Below are 17,127 nucleotides of genomic sequence, written 5' to 3' on the forward strand. Positions count from 1 at the left end.
TTATCTTATGAATAATGGTAAATCTTTTAATGAAACCTTGAATCACGAGACAAGCCTTAAACGAAAATAAGTATTTAATGATTTTTCTCTTTATAGGAGAATTGCATGTTTTTCGTTTAACTTTGTCAAAGGACATTGAAGAATATAAAAGCAAATTTTCAATATTTCCACTTAAAATTCCTTCATATAAATTTTATTTATTTGTCACGCAATCTATTATATCCATAATCTATGTTTAATAACAACAAAAAAATTCTTGTTTTGTTTGCTTTGAAAAGCTGATAGGTGAAACATCGAAAATTCTAAAACAGGCATTGTATTCCGTTTCTTGGGCCTGTTCTTCAAAATAACATGCATTGAAATAAAGGATAGTAACGGCAAAACAAAATAATGACTGCATGAATGATGCAAGACCAGTTGGCTGAAACAAAAGGTTGATATATCAATTTTTTAAAAATGAACTTTTTATTGAATAATTCATAATTTTGCAATGAACGAGAACAACCTACAAAAATGAAAAAGGAATGCTTATTGTAAGTAAACATTGTATAATATTATATTTTTATTAGCAAAGCCAAATCGGAAAATTGTATTGCGAAGTTTTTAAAAAGTATAAGTTGTTACAATATATCGAAATTTGAGCAAAATATTCCAAAAGGATATTATCCTTTTATGGATGACAATGATGGAAATAATTTAAATGATTGACGAGATTAAGAAATTTTTTAGAGACTCAAAATTTCTGATATCCACAAATAATCGAGCACAATAACCTTCTTTATAAAAAAAGGAGCGAATGTGAATAGTTCTTTTTCTGATGACGCTATACAAAGGAATATTTGACTTAGATTTATCAAATTTTTAGAAATATACACTGAAGAATAGGAATGATATTGTCTTTATTAGAATAAGCATATAACATAATATTTTAAAGATATTATTCAATATTCTCATTGATGTAAAATTTCTTCAAGATATTATAATAATTAAAGATATTATAATTATTATAAAATGGTGTTTACTTCAAAATTTTAATTAATTAAAAATTCAGCAAAATTTTAGAGATTTTCAAAGATAACCTTTAAATCATTATATCATCGCACAAAATTGATTTTTGCACATTATTAAGGTTCAAAAATTGTATTTCCAGTGATTTTAATTCAGTTATCAGTAGAAATTTTTAACTCCTTTTATTAATCTTAAAATAATTTTTATACATGAGTTTCAATAATATTATTGATTGCTGAGATGAAAGTTAAACCAACTTCATTGCTCCATAAAACTGTTTAATCGCGACTTTGTTTTTACTGTAGATTTAAGAGTAAAATATCTATTTAAAAATAATAATTTTAATTAAATTAGATTTATAAAAAAAGAACTTTTATCTAATTTTCTGTTTTTAGATATTACAGAACTATCAAATTTCCAATTTTCATATTATGTAACAGTTTTTAAAGATTTAATCCAAGAAAGCAATTAAAGGAATGATTAGTTATAAATCATTTAAGACAATTTCATGCTTTTCACACATCTAAATTTAGTAATCTGAATGCATTTTCTAATGTTTTTATTCTAATTAATTTCCCGTTCTTTTAAAGTATTTGATGCATTCAGATTACCAAAAATGAAATTTATCTCAAATTTAGTTAACTAAAATTAATTAATTATATTTATAAAAACTGCAAATTATCTAATCTTCGAAGGTGAACAGTATTAATATTCTATTCGAAAGAACTATAATATATTTAACTCTTCTATAAAGCCATGAAAAAATTGGGATTATTTCTCAAACAATGTGATTATTAGACTAGAATTATTTGTAAAATAAATTTAACATTTTAATTTTTTCATTTTCTTTTTGTTTTGAAAAATTGTATGTACATAATTGTTTTTGTATATTAAAAGTAAAGCTGTTAATGAAAAAGAAGGTAAAATTTCAATACTTATATGCATAGCTCTAAATTAGAGACTTGTTAGAACTTACATGAATCCATCCCGTAATGCATGTTCTGTAAAATGTGTTTTAATATGTGAAGTATAATCTCGTGCGTTCCAACAATGCCTATCTATGCCTTCATATAAAATTAAACATTTTTGGAGTATTTAGTTTATTTTGGCATTTCGAAACCTGCAGCTCTTTTCCCATCATATACAAGTGTGAAAACCTAAAACTGGAATATTAAACTATACCATTGCAATTGCGTAAAAATTGCGAAAAGATAATTTTCTGAAATAATTTTGAAAGATTATTAAATATTTAACTTTATTTCAAATTTTAGTTTGAAAATTGCAATATAATATTAGAGCAAATTTATTTAAATTGAGTTGATAAAAAGCTGTATTAGATGTATATATGAGTAAAATATTCAGAAAATAGTTCTACCAATTAATAGTGAAACAATTTAATTAAAATTTAATTAGTGTTTCTGTTAAAAAAAAGAAAAGGAGGAAAATTTTTTAATGCAAAAAATTTTAAGTCAGACATTCCATTAAAAAATCAGATTCAGTTTAGCATTTCTTATTTGCATCTATCTATGATGAAATCTATTTATTTCCCATATATATTTAAATAATAAATCCAGTAAATAATGGCAAATATCAAAAATAATGTGGGATACAAAATTCTGCAAATTTCATCTGTTTTACTTGAGAAATAAATTCTGTTATTCTTAGAAATCCATTTCTCTTGAACAGATTTCTGGCTGGGAGAATTTTCAGAAGTTTTTCTCTCTTCTTTTCTGCTTTTTTCGGAATTAGTTGCCCAAAAACCAGCAGTGAGCACCTTTTCGCTTTCTGTTTTTTTCACTTCATTTGCGGAACGCTGAAATGTTAATATCATCATGATTATTTACGAAGTCTTTAATAATATAACAGGACATTCATAAACACATTTCATTTAAATTATTCACAGAAAAAAATCCCAAATAAATAGAATGTAAAATCTCTATGTTTAAAACACATAAAAACTGAAATAATGAATGTCTTTATTAAAGCACATCTCAAAAGTTTAAAATATATTGTAATTTTTTTAATCCAAATAGATAAACAGATGATATAAGTTCCAAAAATATTCATAAACTCTAGCAAATAAGATTAATCAATGAAGAGAATATTAATATTGTTACGAAATTTCCGGGGTTCGTTTGGATAGTGGAAGTTATATGGTGTGAAGAACGCTCAATCAGCAGGCGGCAGTAGGAAAAAAACAACGACGTTTATTTATATGAAGACAGGACTGGACAGCACAAAGACGACAACTATTTACAGCATAGAGAAGGCAATTATCTTCAAGCCGAGACGTGCACACAGCAGCATACAACGAGACTCTACTGCAGACAGTAGCGCCCAGCTTAGTTCAGCATTAGCTTAACTCCGTCGCTGCTCTGCTAATCTCTGGAAGATTCGCTCTTTACCGTCGATTCCGACTACTCTTACTTTATCGGCAGCTGCAGACTGCCTCCTTTTATAGATCTTAGTAGGCGGGGCTAGATGCCTCTTAACCAATCAGGAACTTTCGAGATGTATCTCGGTTCCTAAAGGACGGATCGGGAAAATACTCAATGTTTCGGGTATAATCTATTTTGGTGCCAAAGTCGCCAAATTCGTCACCAAATGGTCGCCAAGTTTGTCGCCAAGCTCTGGGACCTCCGACGCGACACCCGGACTCCGACCAATACCGATGACTGTAAAACGGTCTTTCTGATGATGGAACCAACTATGCTGGGAAGCAGCATTACAGATTCGTAGCAATATATTGCATTTTTATTGCATACAAAACATATATATATTTTAAAACATATATAATATTTTTATTTGAATAATATTATGATTCTAAATAAAATTATATTATTCTACTATCATATGCATTGTTTTTGGTAAAAATATTAGTATTTTTGACCAAACTTTTAAATAGAATCTTTTAAAAAAATCATTTAAAAACAGCCAAAAAAACAATTTTTAAAGAGTTATACAAAATTTAGTTAAGTACTACATGTTTCATCTTGAGGGATATTTAATAATTACAATGTTTCTATTTAAATAGCATAACAGGGAGATTAATCTGTTCTATGTATCGAAATAAAATTTTCAATTTAAAAAAATTAACCATTTTAGTAATAATCTAATACCTAGCTTACGCTTCTTATGTGAGTAGAAATATTATGGATTTCAATGAAAATGCAAACTAAGTATGATATTTACTTTTATTTATATAGTTTAATTTTCAATTCATATGTAACCTCAAAACTTAATTTTTTTACATATATCATTATATATTTATATAAGATTTTATAAGACAAAAATTCATAAGTTAGAAAAAATTTTCGTTTGCTACAACCAGGTCTTAAAAAAAAATTAGCATATATTTAAAACAGGCTAAATTTTAATGAAGAAAAAAAAAGGAGGAATAGAACCATTTTTATCTACTATTTAAAATCCTATTAGTGATAAAAAATATCACGTGCAAATTGATGATGTTGTTCATCAGGTTAACAACACATAACTAAACAAATTCAGCCATAAGATAAAAAAATAATATAATCTATAAACATTTTTATGGTGTTATCCACTGTGGAATCATTTCTGAGTATATTCCTAGTACCACTTTCTCTACTATTCATCCTTCAAATATAGTTTCGTTTCATGCAATTTTTATTTCAATCTAATGCATAAATTTTTTGACAAATCAAGAGATTTTTGACTTGCATCATCACTGAGGCTGAGAAATGGGTCGCTTACAACAATGTTAAACGCAAGCGATAATGAAGTAAAAAAGCGAACTGTCTCGAAGCATTCGAAAGCCGATCGATATTCATCAAAAAAGGTGATTCAATCTGTTTAGGGGGATTTGAAATGAATTTTTTTTCACCTTCTACCAGGTTGAAAAAATTGAATGATTAACTTAAAAAGAAAAGGATAGAATATATCAACAGAAATGGTGTATGCTCCACCAAGATAATGCAAGACCTTATAGAAGCTTGGTAACTCGAAAAGATTTTACAGCTTGGATGGGATTTGTTGCCACACCCAGCGTATTCTCCAGATCTGTCACCTTCTTATTTTTTTCAGCCTCTACAAAGTTCTTTTTCAGACGATAAAACATTTAATTTAAACGAGGAGGTTATAAAATCACCTGGTTCAGATTTTTGCCAGCAAAGAACAAAAGTTTTGTGAGTGTAGAATTGTGCTATTGGCTAGAAATATGACAAAATGTATTAGATTAGAATGGATAATTTCTTTTTCTGTAAAAAATATACGAATTAAAATTTCAAATTTCTTTTATCATTGCAATGCTAATCTATCTAAATAATGGGAGAGAGCAAAAGTGAAATAAAAACTACAATATATCAAAAAAACTACAAAATAATTACATTACGCATTAATTCTACAAAGTTAAAGTTTGTTTCAACTTTTTATAATTAGTGATAATATCAACTTAAATAACCATTAACCCTTAACTGGGGACGTGCGGTTTGTGAGACCGCTAGCGATGGATTTTCTGTCACCCCTATTCTATTTTTAGCTCAATTGAATGGATTGACCCTGTAGCTTCCTGTTTTGTGACCGATTTCAGCAGGTGCTTTTTAAAATAATTCAGTTATTTCTTCGAGCGCGGTCTCTAAGACTGCATCTGCCTGTTAGTGTCCCAGTGATAAACAAGGCTTAGCAGAGGGCGCTAAAACTTGTGCCCCGAAATATCATCCAGTTTACTGATATTATTATGAAGCAGTGTTCCAGACACTTTTAAATGAAATAGAAAGTGATTTTAGTGATAAGGATAATTCTATAGAAGAATTTATCGATAAAAGTTCGCATTCAACTGATTTTGATATGTATGTTCAAACATAATTAATTTTTCTTGTGATAATGTACTTTGAAAAATTTATAAAATATATTAATATACCAAGAGATATATATAAAGAATTTATAGGTTGATTTTTATACTAGTTCTTAACCTGTATATTTAAAATGCCCTAGAAAACCGTGCTATGAAAGTCACATAAGCCGATAAAAAAGGGCCAATTTTATAAATTATCATTTTTTTTATTTTTCATATAATTGTTGAATTTTACATTATATTGTCTTCTATATACCTTCATATACTGTAAAAATAAATATGATTTAAAAAGTAAAAAGTAATATGCTTTTTCAAGAATATTATTTATTGTAACATGTCATTTGAGAAGAAAATGCATATTCCAACGCATTTGCTTTTTTCAATGATAATATATTTTGAAAAATTTCGAAAACATATCTATATATCAAGAAAAATATCTGCAAAATATATTGGCAGTTTTTCATACTAATGCATTCATTAGAAAATTTAACTTGGGTCTAAATGAAATGCGGTCTCGTAGACCGCCCCTCCCCAGTTAAGTCCTAAAATTTCCCCTCCCCAGTTAAGTGTTAACATTAAATTTTATTATTAATGATAATATTTGCTTCAGTATTTTCTAAATCGAGAACTCAAAATTAAGAGAAGCCATAAAGAAATTAGAACTAACAATGAACCCTTACCATTTCAGTAGCTTGTTTAATACATTGCTTTTGTTGATTATTATAGCTAAGAGCAAATTCGACTAAAGTAGAGAATACAATAAATATACAAATGAACAACCAGATGTCCATGGCTTTCATATAATTGGCTGGTGGTAATTCAGTCTTGTACTGCTGCACCTACACAGAAAAATATTTTGTATAACGATTGTTATTCATGCAACGATATATGAATCAGAATACTAAATTGAAAATATTTTTAACTACAAAATGGCATTAAAAGAAAATTAATTAAATGATGTTATTTTTCTTTTTTTTCATTTTATGATTGTTATTCATGCAACGATGTATGAATCAGAATACTAAATTGAAAATATTTTTAACTACAAAATGGCATTAAAAGAAAATTAATTAAATGATGTTCTTTTTCTTTTTTTCATTTCTTTTTAATTCATAGCTTTTCTTTTATACAAAGTTGGCTGGTGGTAATTCAGTTTTGTACTGCTGCACCTACACAGAAAAATATTTTGTATAACGATTGTTATTCATGCAACGATGTATGAATCAGAATACTAAATTGAAAATATTTTTAACTACAAAATGGCATTAAAAGAAAATTAATTAAATGATGTTATTTTTCTCTTTTTTTTTTCATTTTATGATTGTTATTCATGCAACGATGTATGAATCAGAATACTAAATTGAAAATATTTTTAACTACAAAATGGCATTAAAAGAAAATTAATTAAATGATGTTATTTTTCTTTTTTTCATTTTATGATTGTTATTCATGCAACGATGTATGAATCAGAATACTAAATTGAAAATATTATTAACTACAAAATGGCATTAAAAGAAAATGTCTGACTTCTAGCTCATATGAAGATAACACTCACACATTCGCTTGCACAATCCCTTTTTACAGGGGGGGGGGCACATTCACACACCTCACAGATAGAACAACAATGCCCGAACAGGGATTCGAACACGGGACGCCCAGGTCACGGGGAAGATGCGCTACCCCTATGCAAGGACGCCGGCTTACAAATTATTGATTTCCAAATTTGCTTTTAAAATTTGAACCTTAAACCATCCTACTTATTAACTAGATAAATCAAGTAGAAATTCTGATATGGCTGATATTTAAAAATATAGAATCTGAATAAATAATCTTTATAAACTTTTTAACACTTTCGTCATTGAAATAACATGATAAACAATGCAAGCACTTTTAGAGATCCAACGAACTAGCAATTTGAATGGCAAACATTTGAAGAGAGATCTTGAAATGCCTTACCTGAGTGCAGAGAGTCAAGAGTGAAGTGACGCTGAGTGCCACTCTTGCTGGAACGTGCTCCACCCCTAACCAGAAGCCAACCCAACTCATCACCACGATCATTGTTGAAGGAATATATACAGCAAGGATGATTCCTGTCAATTGACGCGTAATTGAGAACTTGATTTTCAAAGTGGTATATTCTCCTGTCAATAAATGGTAAACATTTTTTAAGCAGGCAGATATTATTTATTTATATTTGATTAGTCACTATGAAGACAGGAATCTTTGCGAAGGAATGATAATCTGTAAATATCAAGGATTTTGGGTCTAGTATAACTGTTTATGCTATTAGAAATTAATTACTGATGCAACCGAAGAGTAATTGCACTTAACGTTTTTTGGAGCAGTTAAATAATATTAGCTAATATTTTCATGTGAATCTCAGTGTTTTACACAATAACGCACTTTACTGAAAAACAAAATTTTCGGTTAGCGAATGATATAGCAAGATTAAATGGCAACAGAAGCAATAGTCTTTTTTAATATCTTCGTCGCGTCTCTGATCCATCAAAACAAAATAAACAAGTTAATAATCTGTCTTAAAGGTGCTTCCCGAAGAGAATATCCCGGACACTTACAGCTTTAATTGACTTTCCTCCAATTTTGTAAAGCATTGATCCACTTTTCTGGTCTCTAGACACTTTTTCACTTTCTTCTAGGTTAGAAAATACTAAAATTTAACATTAGCTCAAATTTTACTGTTTTCCGCGTTAAAAATATGAAAATATTTAATATCTCCCAAAATACAAATCTTTGATTCTTCAGCTATGGTAATAACCATCTATCTTTAACAGTCTAGCTAAAATATCAAAGTAACTAAATTCATTAGCCATTATAATATTATTTAAATCATTAAAAATATGAAAGTAAAATTCCAGGCATTTATTCTACAACTAGCATATTCTCTTTACCCCCTAACAATCATTATAAATATATACTAAATTTGTTAGCATTTTCTTTACTTTTTTTCTTTTTGAAAATCTTTATATGGACAAAACTTTGTTCATCAAACCTTAGGAAAAGGTTTATAAGTTTCTGTATGCTAAGTATAAAAGAATCAGAAATCTTATATATATAATTCATATTGGAACACATAATTGTAGCAGATATTTATCATATATATATTGAAGGTTAAATATTGGAATATATTTACTTTCTAAAATCTTTAAATATAATTTTATATAAATGACATTAAAAAAAACCCTAATATATTGCCATGATTATTGTTGCTTAGCACAAAGAATGAGCTGCAGGAAGCAGATAACAATGGTTTCGAAATCCAGTTCTACCAAAGATCCCCCTTGTGTATGAGCTATGTGAACTCAATCAGTCTCCTTCAGATAAATTTTCTTTTGCTATAGTGATATTATAATATGATGAATCTCAAATATTGTCTTTGTCATAGATCTAAGGCTTAAATTTTACAGACATATTCAAATAATCCCGGGTTTATTTCAACTCGAAATATCAGTCTGAATACTTTTTATAACTTTTGGAATATTAAAAACAGATGAATTATTTGAATGCATTATATTATTGAAATTATTTTATTATATTATTTTCTAGAATTATTTTATAATTATATGATTTTAAACATTTATCATTCGTAGCGACTAATGCATTTTGTCTTAATGAGATGTATATATTTTTAAGTAGATTGACTTCAAACCTTCGGTGTATATATCCATTTCAGATTCATTAATCGGTTCTTTGAAGTAAAACAAGAGGAGACGAGGTTCCTTCAATACCTCAACAGACGTTCTGTCATGCTTGTAGGGACTGTCCGGCCCTCCGATCCATTGCAATTCTGTCAAGGCATTTGATGTCACTGAAATAAAGTATAACAATGATTATCTATAGTTAGAAGCGCAATATTTCTTTTTAATGAAATGTAAAAAAATAATCATAATATTTAGTGGAAATATTCATCCAATTCTAATATAACTAAATGATACGCATGTGGTGAAAGCTCATAAGCCAGTTAACAACTACGCTACCCGAGCAATTGCTTTTGTATCGTGGTCATGTTACTGGACTGCAAATCACGGACGGGCTCCAGGTTCTATCCTCGCTCAGCCACATTGGTGACCCGGACGTGATACCTTCAACCTTCGTACAGTTGTTGTGGCGCCATCTACCTGCAACCAAAGTCGTCAGACTCACTTGACGCAACAACAGCATCAGCAACCACTCATCCACACACGCTCGCCATAACGCTTGGCGCTTCCCAATTGGGCACAGGCGCATTAGAATCAACAGCTAAATACATCACCACTCAACAGCCATATCGTTCGTCTCACCTCCGACTCTCTGGAGGGAGAGTCTGTGGGGAAAGCTTATAAGCCAGTTAACAACTACGCTACTCGAGAAATTGCTTTTGTATCGTGGTCATGTTACTGGACTGCGGACGGCAAGGTCCCAGGCTCTATCCTCGTTTATCTCAATTCTCCACACGCACAACTCTACCATAAACTGCAACTGATTAATAATTATTTTTGTGATGAGTAAAAATTTATAAAGTAGATTTTTTTAAAAAAAATTCAAGTATGAAGTTAATCAGAGGAAATCAGAACAGTTGTCGCAGTAATTTGCGCCAATACTAGAGGAAATAAACAAAACAATAATATTAAATGAGAGGTTCAAAAGCAGCATACGAGCATTGTAGAATTTACTGTGACATTAAAGCAAGGGACCGTAGTGCAGTATGATTTTCTAGAAAGAATTTTCTTTTCAATGATTAAATTACATTTCAGAGCGATCATGCAATCCTTTTGCATAACTGTCATTAGAGGAAATTTAAAATTGCCTGAGTAATATAATGTAACATTTCCTATCACAGCGTTTATCATCGGCTTGTGCACTAAACTTGCTGGTGTTTTATTTTCTCTCCCTTTCTAATTTTATCCTAAATGAGACTGCATATTAACCAATTTTAATAAATTATTGATTTTTTTAACTTTAAAGTATGTTTAGTGCATTTCTTAACAAATTTATTAAACTGTTTTGTAGGTAAATAAATTACAAAAAATATTACTCCTCCTTTTAAAAAAAATTACTTCTCTAATAATACACCATAAGAAAGTATAAATGGTCCAAATACGGTAACACTACACGATTGATATAAGCATCTATATATTATCACCTGCTCAAGGTAAATAATATTTAATGGTTGAGTAACATAAAATCAGTGTTTGACATTGCCCCCATAAAATAAAATCAAACAGGACCAAATCAGCCTTCTGTGATTTCTTTTCCAACCAGCCACCGTTTATGAAGCTCATGAACTGTCAGTTTCTTGTATTTGTTTAACAGACAGGTCGAAATGTTGATACTATATATATAACAACAAACTAAAGCTTGAAAAAATTAAATTAAAGCTTTAATATAATGATTTGAATTAAACTCTGAAATAAAATATGAATAGAAGCAATTATTTCTATTAAAGAAATACCTTTTTATTGTCACGAACAAAAATTTAGACCATAAACTATATTTACCAAATTTGAATTGGCAAGAGTAATTTTATATGTATCATTTGAACTTGAATTTAACCCCCTACATTTAAAAGAAAAATAAAAGTTTGCAAATCAGTCTTTTAAGACCTTTACTGTGCGGAGTTTTGATGCTTTTAAAAACAAATATGAAAATACATGTTTAAACAAAGAACTAGTGTCTAATTATAGAAAGATTATAAAATTCACAAATTCATTATAAATTTAAAGAGAATTCACAAGATTTTCTCATTTGTATAATGGTTTTAGTTTATGACATTTGGTATAGAATAAAATTTCTAACTTGATGCATTATCCTTATTTATAATCATCAGTTTTTTAATTATCGCTATCAAGGAAAAACGCAGACAGAACAAAGAAAAACAAGAAAGAACCAAGAATGATTTATTGCTTTATTCAGAAACTGTCCATTAATTTTGAGGAGAAACTGAAAGGAATCTTTTTTTGTAAACGACAATAAGTTTTTTTTTTAAATAATGATTTGTCATCATTCGAGAATTTTCATTATTGCACCATCATTAAAATCTCTGACTTATCATCAAAACATTACTGAAGATTTGTTTATATATTCTTTCAGATAATTCAAATAATTCTCTCACAGAGAATATTTCAAGATTAGAACAGATAATGCCCAAAAGTACCACATTAGAGCCATACAATGGGTGGGGTGATCCTCTATATATCATTTTCAAGCTCTCATAACTTCCAGCAAATGACAAAATCACAGGTTGACTAGCTATACCGTGCCGAATAACCACCATTTTGTGATTGAAAAATTCTGAACACTTCTTTTGATCATTTGTTTCAAATTAGTCAGATGCTATATTATTTGACATAATAACGTGTCTCAGAACTTATACTTATATTTGGAAACTCTTGCAAATAACAATATCTATAAATAAGAAGGTAAACTGTGTCTCAACCTTTTTAAGTCGCTCTACTTATTTAAATATATAATTTCACTTGGAAGTCAGTAATTGATTATTTATAAATGTATTATATTAAGTGCGATATGTACCAAATTTTTTCATTTAGATTAACTGCATTGTACCAAAAACTAAAAGTATTCAACAGTGTTACTTGAAATCGAGGAATGCCAAGATTAAGAGAATTATCTTTAATTGGAGGTGTTTAAAAAGTTAAGGATTTCTTGACTTTCTTTAAAACAGTTTTTCCATCAAAAACAACATAGAATCAATAAGGTTAAGGTTTTTTTTTACATTAGACTAGTAAAAGAGAATTTAAAAATAAAAATGTTTAACGTGTAAAAAAAATCTGTAGTATGAATAATAGATGGAATCCAACATGTAAAATAATATTGAACACATAGACATTAAAATCTAAATATTATGTTTTCTACAACAATATTTAGAGAAAAAATGATGAAATATTGGAAATTTCACCGAGAAATTTTGATGAATTTAAAGATTTCAGAGCAAGAACATTTGTTTTGCAATTATGATCATCAATTTTCACCAAAAAAATTCATAGATCTAAGCAGATGAAGTTTAATATCGAATCTAAACAACTAAATTGCAAATCTTCATAAAATTTTGAATAAACTCAATCAGAATAATCCACCTGTGGTCATCTAAATACAATAGTTAATAAAATCAATGACCTAAATAAAATAAGATTCATTATATAGTGTTATTCCAGAATTGGAATTTTGAATCAAATTTTGGATAAAATCCATCGACGAGTTTATTGTTTGTTAACATAAACTCGTCGATGGATAAACATAAACTTATGGACATGGAAAAGCAATAACTCAAACATGATTTAATTCGGTTGTTCGGTTGAATGAATTGTAGATTGAAGCAATATTGTGTAACTGCTTTGAATTTTGGTCTAATCAAGTTAGAGATAAAATACTATTTCTAATCATTATAAAATAAATTGTACGGTGTAATTGCAATAACTCATACATGCATTAAGTTAGATGAATGAATTTTAATACCGAAGCAGTATTTCTATTCATTATAAAATAAATAAATCTGTATGCATGCAATTACAATAACTCATCAGCGTTAAGTTAGATGAATGAATTTTAATACCGAAGCAGTATTTCTATTCATTATAAAATAAATAAATCTGTATGCATGCAATTACAATAACTCATCAGCGTTAAGTTAGATGAATGAATTTTAATACCGAAGCAGTATTTCTATTCATTATAAAATAAATAAATCTGTATGCATGCAATTACAATAACTCATCAGCGTTAAGTTAGATGAATGAATTTTAATACCGAAGCAGTATTTCTATTCATTATAAAATAAATAAATCTGTATGCATGCAATTACAATAACTCATCAGCGTTAAGTTAGATAAATGAATTTTAATACTGAAAGAGAATTGCGTAGCTGCTTTTTTTCAATTGTTCCATGGAAGAAAATATCACTCCTATTCACTGTTAACCAAATTTATTTACAAAGCGGCTATATTACGGAAATATATGAAGAAGTTGAGAATAAAACTCTCACACTGGATTCCTTCATCAAAAACATAATTTTAATTAAAAGTAAAAAACTTAGTTTATCATATTCTTTCACAAAATGAGATTTACCAATAGTTCGAAAAAATGTTATACGTACACATTGAAATCTTGAAAACGCAGGTTTGCGTATCAAAAGGAAAATGCTCCAAATACATTGGACAAAAAGCTCTGAAGATAAATCTGTAAACAGAAACTGGATTTTAGTTCATTGATTTACAAATAAATAATTTACCATTAAATGAAATTCAGAGAATATAATTTTATTAAAACTGATTTTAAGTAATGAAGCTCCATGTTTAGTAACAGTAAATAGTACACTTTGTAATATTCAGTTTCCAACATATTGATATGACTTCGGTTTAATATTTTGTTAATGAAGAGTTCCGAATAAGCAAACCTCTATTTGAAGATGTTAACAAAAGTTTTAGGTTTTAAAATATTAATGCTTAATATTAATAAAATTTTTCAGTTCTGAAATTTCTGATTTCAGGAAAATTCAGAGAAATAGTTTTGGTTATTTTTATTTCATTGGGGTTTTTTTTCCCTCTTGGTGTTTAGCTAAAATTCTTTCTTATTATAGAATGACTTCCATAATAGCTTTGTTACCGATTTTTCTATGTACGCTTTATGTCAGTTCAAATCTTGAACGGACGCTGAGGTTTTCTTCAAGAAATTCCTTAATGAAACTATTCAATGAAAAATCATCCACTACCTAAAGAATTTAACATGTTTTTAAATTTTTCCAATTTTTTCCTGTAATGGAAATCAAGTAGACATAACGATTGCTTGTATTAGAGAGATATCGATATTAATTTCAAGTGGTTGGCTATAATAAAACAGAAGACTCGTCTACTTCATATATAGAAGAAATAAATTAATACATTTGAAATTCCTTTTATATCAATATCGGAATAATGAATAATGGTAAATAATTAATAAATAGACTCGGAATTTATAAATGGGAAGAGAATATGATAAAAAAAATATTATTTCTGTAAAATACATGAAAGAAATCACTCGTCTTTTTCTTTATATTTTGGCTGATCTTAAGTACATATAACTCATTTTCAATAATTTATCTGAAATATATCTCACATATATAAAGGTATTCTAACTTAAGTTTCTTTTTTTTTTTTTTTGCATTGTGAATCTGTACATGGTTGATAAGTTTTCTATTCATTTTTATTATAATCCATCTAATTCATCTTTATTATTTTATTTGTGTTTTTCTGTTGATATAAAATTTATTCTTCGAAAGAATATAAGTTGGAGGTTTGAAGACTATTTTTTGATTTCTTTTATGCATCTCATTTCCTCTGTGGGTAGAATCCCGATTTTGGTAAGCTCTGACAAAAATATTTCGAATAATATTTTCCGGTTTCATTAACTAACGAGACATTGAAGTAAAAGCAGCAGTGAAAACGTTCAGTGAATTAGTTTGAAATCGTATCTGATTTGTTTACATTTGATTGTTGCCATTCGACAATAAGTAATGTTGAATATCAATCAAAAATATTGTTAATATCGCCATGTCAGATGATAGTGCGCCAATTGTGGCAACCATTCTTCTGTATAGTTTCTGATTTTGTTCTTTATGATTCTTGTTCGTCTCGTTTCGTGGTTGGCGTTCTATGGTGAGCGTTCAGTTATGAATAGTATTAAACTGTTAATTAAATATAATTGATTACAAATTTGTTTCATCATTTAAAAAACGAACCAGCACTCGTCGTAAACTTTATAGAAAAAGTAATGCATACAGTCCATTTAGTAATCTACATTTAGTATTGTACAAGTAATAAAAGTGCTTTCTATACGGCATATGTTGGCGTTTTATATATATATATATATATATATATATATTCTCGACATTTTGTATTATTTAATGATTTCAACTCAGGAAAAGTTGAATAGAATACAGATCAAGTCGGTTGACGAAACTAAATTAATATGATGGAGGAATCAGCTTTTCACTGGAAACTGTTGGAAAATAATACACAATTACAAAATTTATTTATGACAAAAAAATTGCAACAAATTTGGAAAAAAAAATTAGATTTTTTAAAAAAATGATTTGATATTTACTTTGTAGATATAAAAATTGCTCCATCTGGCAAAATCTTGAACTCTGATGTCGGCAAATGTGGCTGATCAGATTTGGCATCTTTCACTGTTTCATAAAAAATGTAAGGTGTCCACACGTAATCTCTACATTTTTCATGGAGGAACGTCGGTCCGTCTCTTCCTCTATACCGATCCACTAACAGACGCGAATCATTCCAAATGTGGATTACGAAAGCATGCAGTAAATAATCCTGGAAATAAATAGCATAAAAATGCAAGATGTGAATGAAATGTATAGGAAGGTAACTACACCGCATTTCTAAAATCTCGAAAAATCAATGGGAAATAAAAAATATGGTTTAAAGTGATGTGATTCAGAATTCTTAATTATATATGAAATATATGTATTTTTAATATACTAACTGCTTTTGGCGACCAGCTTTTTGACTGTTTTTTTTTTAGGCTGTCAAATGATTAATATGGAATATATTTTTCAAAAATTCCGTCTTGCTATTTGATACGAATGGAAAAACAGGAATTCTATTGAATAAGTTTAATGCGAAGTGAAATTTTATATATAATAAAATAAAAACGGAAGTGAAAGTCCCTTATCAGAGTTAATAGCATGCGACTGAATGTTTTGATGGATGAGTTCGAGTTCTCATATAATATTTAAGAACTTCGTTACAGATCATGTATCAAACATAAATAAAAAGTACTATTAAAATTAAGGAAATATTTGTATTATAATGGAATTGATATCATCAAAAATTAATTTTTGGTATCTTAAGGTAGTACAAAAACTATTATTGCAAGACATTTTTTGAAAGATAAAAACATATTTGAAGAATTTCCATAGGCAAGTCCTAACGAATACTTATCTGACGACGGTTAAGCCTATTTTTTATGTTCGATTAAACTCTCTATATAAAGTTTACTTCAAACAGAAATAAGCTCTTTTTGCTTGTTACTTCAATATTAAATTGTTTTATATTTCCTCCGATTGAATGGATTCTTTGGTGACATAGCGAGTCCTCCCCAGAGTATTTCTAATAACATTTTACAACTCCGTTAATTTGCTAGGCGAAACGCTTTATCAATAGAATGTGTCAAAGTGTTCAATAAAACAATCTGAAATTCATATGATGATTTGTTTACATCTGATTGTTGCCATTCAACAATTAATTATAGAAACTATATCTGTGACACACACACACACA

At 28.5% G+C, this 17,127-nt stretch overlaps 1 protein-coding gene across 1 annotated transcript in view; it reads right to left on the reverse strand.

Annotated features, from left to right (window-relative positions):
• Positions 1 to 477: 477 nt before the first annotated feature.
• LOC129962164 (glycine receptor subunit alpha-2-like) overlaps positions 478 to 17,127 on the reverse strand; it is a 44,197-nt gene continuing 27,547 nt past the window's right edge. The window contains exons 4-10 of the mRNA XM_056075902.1: positions 15,929 to 16,158; positions 13,944 to 14,026; positions 9,504 to 9,662; positions 7,793 to 7,977; positions 6,517 to 6,675; positions 2,619 to 2,821; positions 478 to 505 (exon numbers count right to left, since the gene is read on the reverse strand). Of these exons, the coding sequence (XP_055931877.1) occupies positions 478 to 505; positions 2,619 to 2,821; positions 6,517 to 6,675; positions 7,793 to 7,977; positions 9,504 to 9,662; positions 13,944 to 14,026; positions 15,929 to 16,158 (1,047 nt within the window). The remainder of the gene's footprint in view (positions 506 to 2,618; positions 2,822 to 6,516; positions 6,676 to 7,792; positions 7,978 to 9,503; positions 9,663 to 13,943; positions 14,027 to 15,928; positions 16,159 to 17,127) is intronic.

Source organism: Argiope bruennichi, chromosome 2, assembly GCF_947563725.1.
Source record: "Argiope bruennichi chromosome 2, qqArgBrue1.1, whole genome shotgun sequence".
NCBI lineage: Eukaryota > Metazoa > Arthropoda > Arachnida > Araneae > Araneidae > Argiope > Argiope bruennichi.